Source organism: Lupinus angustifolius, unplaced genomic scaffold, assembly GCF_001865875.1.
Source record: "Lupinus angustifolius cultivar Tanjil unplaced genomic scaffold, LupAngTanjil_v1.0 Scaffold_95_70, whole genome shotgun sequence".
Lineage (NCBI taxonomy): Eukaryota > Viridiplantae > Streptophyta > Magnoliopsida > Fabales > Fabaceae > Lupinus > Lupinus angustifolius.
In genome coordinates this window covers 12008-16441 of record NW_017724693.1, presented here as the reverse complement: position 1 = coordinate 16441, position 4434 = coordinate 12008, and the positions used below count along the sequence as shown (strand labels likewise).

The 4434-nt window shown below is 29.3% G+C and overlaps 1 protein-coding gene across 1 annotated transcript; it reads right to left on the bottom strand.

Moving 5' to 3' along the window:
* Window positions 1–1000: 1000 nt before the first annotated feature.
* On the bottom strand, window positions 1001–3163 carry LOC109339754 (carboxylesterase 1-like). The gene is made up of 2 exons (XM_019577265.1): window positions 2589–3163; window positions 1001–1891 (listed from the first exon to the last, which is right to left on the bottom strand). Exons 1-2 carry the CDS (start codon window positions 3127–3129, stop codon window positions 1440–1442), a joined length of 993 nt encoding a protein of 330 aa, XP_019432810.1. The 5' UTR covers window positions 3130–3163; the 3' UTR covers window positions 1001–1439.
* Between the last annotated feature and the right edge of the window lie 1271 nt (window positions 3164–4434).

The window sequence follows — 4434 nt, the reverse complement described above, 5'->3', positions numbered from 1 at the left end:
GTAATATAAGACTATTTTTTATATTTTTTTATATTTTGGATTATAAGTTATACTAAGATTTATAATGAATATTGAATTATAACTCATTTTACTATATTATGTCGTATTAGTTATTTGCTATTATGTCGTATTAGTTATTTGCAATGGAAATGTATTATTGTAGGATTATTTGCATTTAGTATTATAGATTTAAAAAGTACTATAAATTAATGAGATAAAATAATATGTTTAAGATTGTTAGTTGTTACTAAACTTTATGTCGGTAGAAAAAAACTACAGGCGTAGCCTAATTAAGATTTATACTAATGGAAGATCAACCATAGGTATAGTCTAAGATTTATACCTATGGAAATAAAAGTGTAGTTATATTGACTTATTGATGATAGAAAAAAGTGTATGTAGTTATAGGTTTTTGGAGCTATACCAATAGTTTTTTTTTTATGTTTTAACAACAAATTTTTGCTATATGGCAATTTTTGGTAGTATATGACTCTACACTTAGTGGATAACTAACTGATACCCTAAATTGACTTGAAAATTTGTTTCAATTCAAAAGAAACATTGAATGGATGAAAATATTGGTTACATAATAATATAGTATTTTATTTTATTTTTGATAACATATATTTTATTTTTATTTTTGATAATATACATTTATTTTTTGGTAAATTCATTTTTTTTGGAACATGATAATATACATACATATTATATAGTATCATGCCTCCCTATCTTATATTTTTGGATATTATCCTTATCAACTGTGTCTGTATCTATTCCGAAGTGGGTGTTTTGTAACAAGCTAAATAGATTGGATCTTATTGTCTTGGATTGGTGTATTAATCGGCTACAATATATTAGATTTTGTTGTAACATTGTATGTGTTAGAGTACCATTTTACTCTTATATAATTTCTATGCTTATATGAAAATAACAATCACAGACAACGCTTAATATATATACAAATGCATAAGTTCCTACTTGTTTAGGTCAAACAAAGCCAAAGTAAAGACAATTCAAGAACAATCCATTATTTTATACTTGTAATCCAACAAGTATATCTCTATCCATATAGATATTGGTTCTTAAACAACCCCTAAAACACCAACAACCTTCTAAAGAGACATGCATTAGTGTTATGTTTATTTTTAACTTGATGCGAGCGAACAAAATAACCATAGTTTTATTTTGCCAGTGTAATTTTTCCCATTTTAGTTGATACGTTTTACTATTAATTATAAAAATATTACATTATTCTGATTTTGGGTCTTGTTTTTAAGATTTTATTGCAAAAAATAGTAAAAATATTCATTTTCACCATTTCCTTTCAATAAAATCTTAAAAACCAAATCAATATAACATTTTTATAACTATCACCCCAACACATCAACTAAAAATGAAAAACAAAACATTAGCATTTCCCCTAAGCATCAAATTACTAATTATGAGGAAATGAAACCTTTCACCAACCCAAGGAGTTGCTTTGCTTTCAAGGGCTCATTATATTCAACCTCATGGCAACCCTCTTCATGAAAGTCACTCACCACTTGAACACCCTTTTCATCCAACAATTGCACCAGTTCCTTCCCACGATCCCCTAATTGGTCCCCACCAGTCCAACTCACCAGTGCCCTCCACCCAAGTTTTCTGAATTCATCTAGTTTCTTAGGACCATTCCCAACCCTTAGATTGCAATACTCATGCTCACGGTTAGCTCCAATTGGCAGTGCTAGCTCCCACATCAAATCAGTAGTGGACACAGGAATCACTGGATCATTCTCAAGCCTCAACTCTGAATCAGTCCTTTTGATCCCACCAAAGAATGGCTGGCGAAATATGAATCCTTGGATTTTCAATGGCTTAAAATGGTCCACATCTTCTGCTACACGTAGACCTGTATGGAAAATGGTGACAAAAAAGAATGTATAACTATGCAACAAAAAGTAAAATTTATTATCATTGATCCTAACAAAATTATGCAAAGGTGGCATGATTAACACACATAATTTTCTATACCTAATTTATAATCAAAATATTATTGTCTTCAAAACAACAAATCAATGTTGTGGGATCTTATCAATTCGATTACTAATCAAACTCGCAAACGATTCTTATTTGTGTCTGAATTAAATAGGGAACTGAATTTCTTTGAAGCGGAAAATTATAGTGAAACTGTGTTAAACTAGAATAATAAGGGAAGTGACCAAACTCTTTACTTAAATTTTAAAAAAATATAACACTTCTCTAATATTTAGTTTTATTTCGGTTTCAAAAAAGATAGTGATACATTTCTTAAATATAATTATAAATTATTATTTATATAAATTATATATTTATAAATAATTAATAATTATATATAGTATCGTCATATTTAACCAGACAGTCTAACTGTCAGCACATCATCCACTGTTAATTTGTATTATTTTTTGTTTTATTGTTAATGATAGTTAATAAATCAATGATGAATAATCTACCGACAATATAAAAAACACTTACGTTGTGTTAATCTTTACATATTAAATTCATTTGAAAAAAGAAGGCAGAAAATAAAAGTGAGATTATGGTATCTGTTTCCAAATAAATATACTCACCTGTATGATAGGAAATGTTGGCCCCAGCACTATTCCCCATTAGGTAACAATTGGAAATGTCAGCATATTTTGTCAACCATTCATCTTGGCTGCTTCTAATCCAATACAAAGCATCCATGGCATCATCATATTGCGCCGGTAATCGGTGCTTAGGAGCAAGGCGATAATCAACGGAAACAACGATAGCTTCTACGTTATCTGCCATGTCCACACAGAAATCATGGACAACGATGGTAGCTGCACTTGCACAGATGAATCCACCACTGTGAAAGAAAACAATGATGGGTAGCTTGTGGTTAGAATTAGAACCATGACTTGATAATAATGTTCTTCGTGGTAGGAATAATCGAACCCAAGTTTTGGTTGATTCGTTAATGGTGACATCTTTGGTGAGGACAGGGATTAGAAGGTTGGGATCTGAAGTGGGTGGGGCTTTAGGGTATTCTATTGAGCAAGTGAGTGTGCCATCGGGGCTTTGAACAATTTGGAGGTACTCATAGGGATCAAATGGTTGAGATTGTGAGGAGGCTTTATTCGACATGGTTGAGTTAGGGATGACAAAACTTTAGGATGAATTTGGAGTCTTAGCTCCAGCCAGAGCTATATATAAGGTGTCAATGCATGTAGAATTTTGCTTGGTGGGGGCCTTGTTAATTATGATAGTGTGTAGTATATGCAAGATGAACTTTCATTTTTCAAATATGTGCGTTTTACTATGGAGGGATCGAGAGTATATGTTAAACATTACAATATAACCAAAGCTTCATTAAAAAAGTTATAATGTAATATCTATAAGTAGTTGTTAATCTAAAGATTTTTAAACGATTATTATATCATTTATCATTCATGTGTATTACTTTTTTGAACATCCAATAACGATTAAAAATAAATGACGGATAATAAACTGACAGTGTATAAATTTCTTACATTATTAATGTATACATTTTATCTTCAAAAATTATATATTTAACTCTTTTGATCTTCTTTCAATTGTGTTGATTCTTAATGAAAGTCATTATTTTCAACTTTACGTCATTTTCTTTTAAGATTTTTTATATTTCTTATATTAATTCTCTTAGCATAACTTCGATCATTTCATGTGTTATATTTTGAAGAATTCTTCTATCTCTTATATTTTCATTGAATATCTCAATTTGAGTGACAATAAATTTAGTCATGCATTCAATTGTAAAAAATATCATGAAGAACTTGAAGTTGCGGATCTTCTGACAAATGATTTGGAATCTTCTCCATTCAACCATCTTTTGTTCAAGTTGAAAGTTGTCAACATTCACTCTCCAACTTAAAGGGGTGTTGAATTCTATTTTCATATTCTTTGTTAATATTGTATTGGGTTAATAATTAGTTTAAACTCACTTACATTTTACATAACAAACAATCATTTTAATTCAACTTTCATGATTAAAACATGTGTAAAAAATATTAGTTAATTAGTTATGAGTAAGTAGAATTACAACTGTTGCATTTTTTATACAATAAGTTTGTTAAGTTTTTTTAATTCGATCTACTGAATTTCATTAAAATTAATTCATTCAATCAATAAAATATATAATCATTTTTTCGACCTTTCATTTATAATAAAACTCCAATTCCACTACTCATTTCCAACTCTAGTTCAAATTCATCTCAAAGTGGGTCCTATGTACTCCATCTCAGTCTCTGTCATCTCAGCACTCAATCTCAAGTCTCAAAACAGAGAGTAAGAGTTAGTCAAACTCAAATTTGAATTAGTTCGAACAATTTATTATATAGACAAAAGTTATTATAAACAATGATATGACTCAAACATTAATTAATAAGATAGACACAAACTATATATATATAT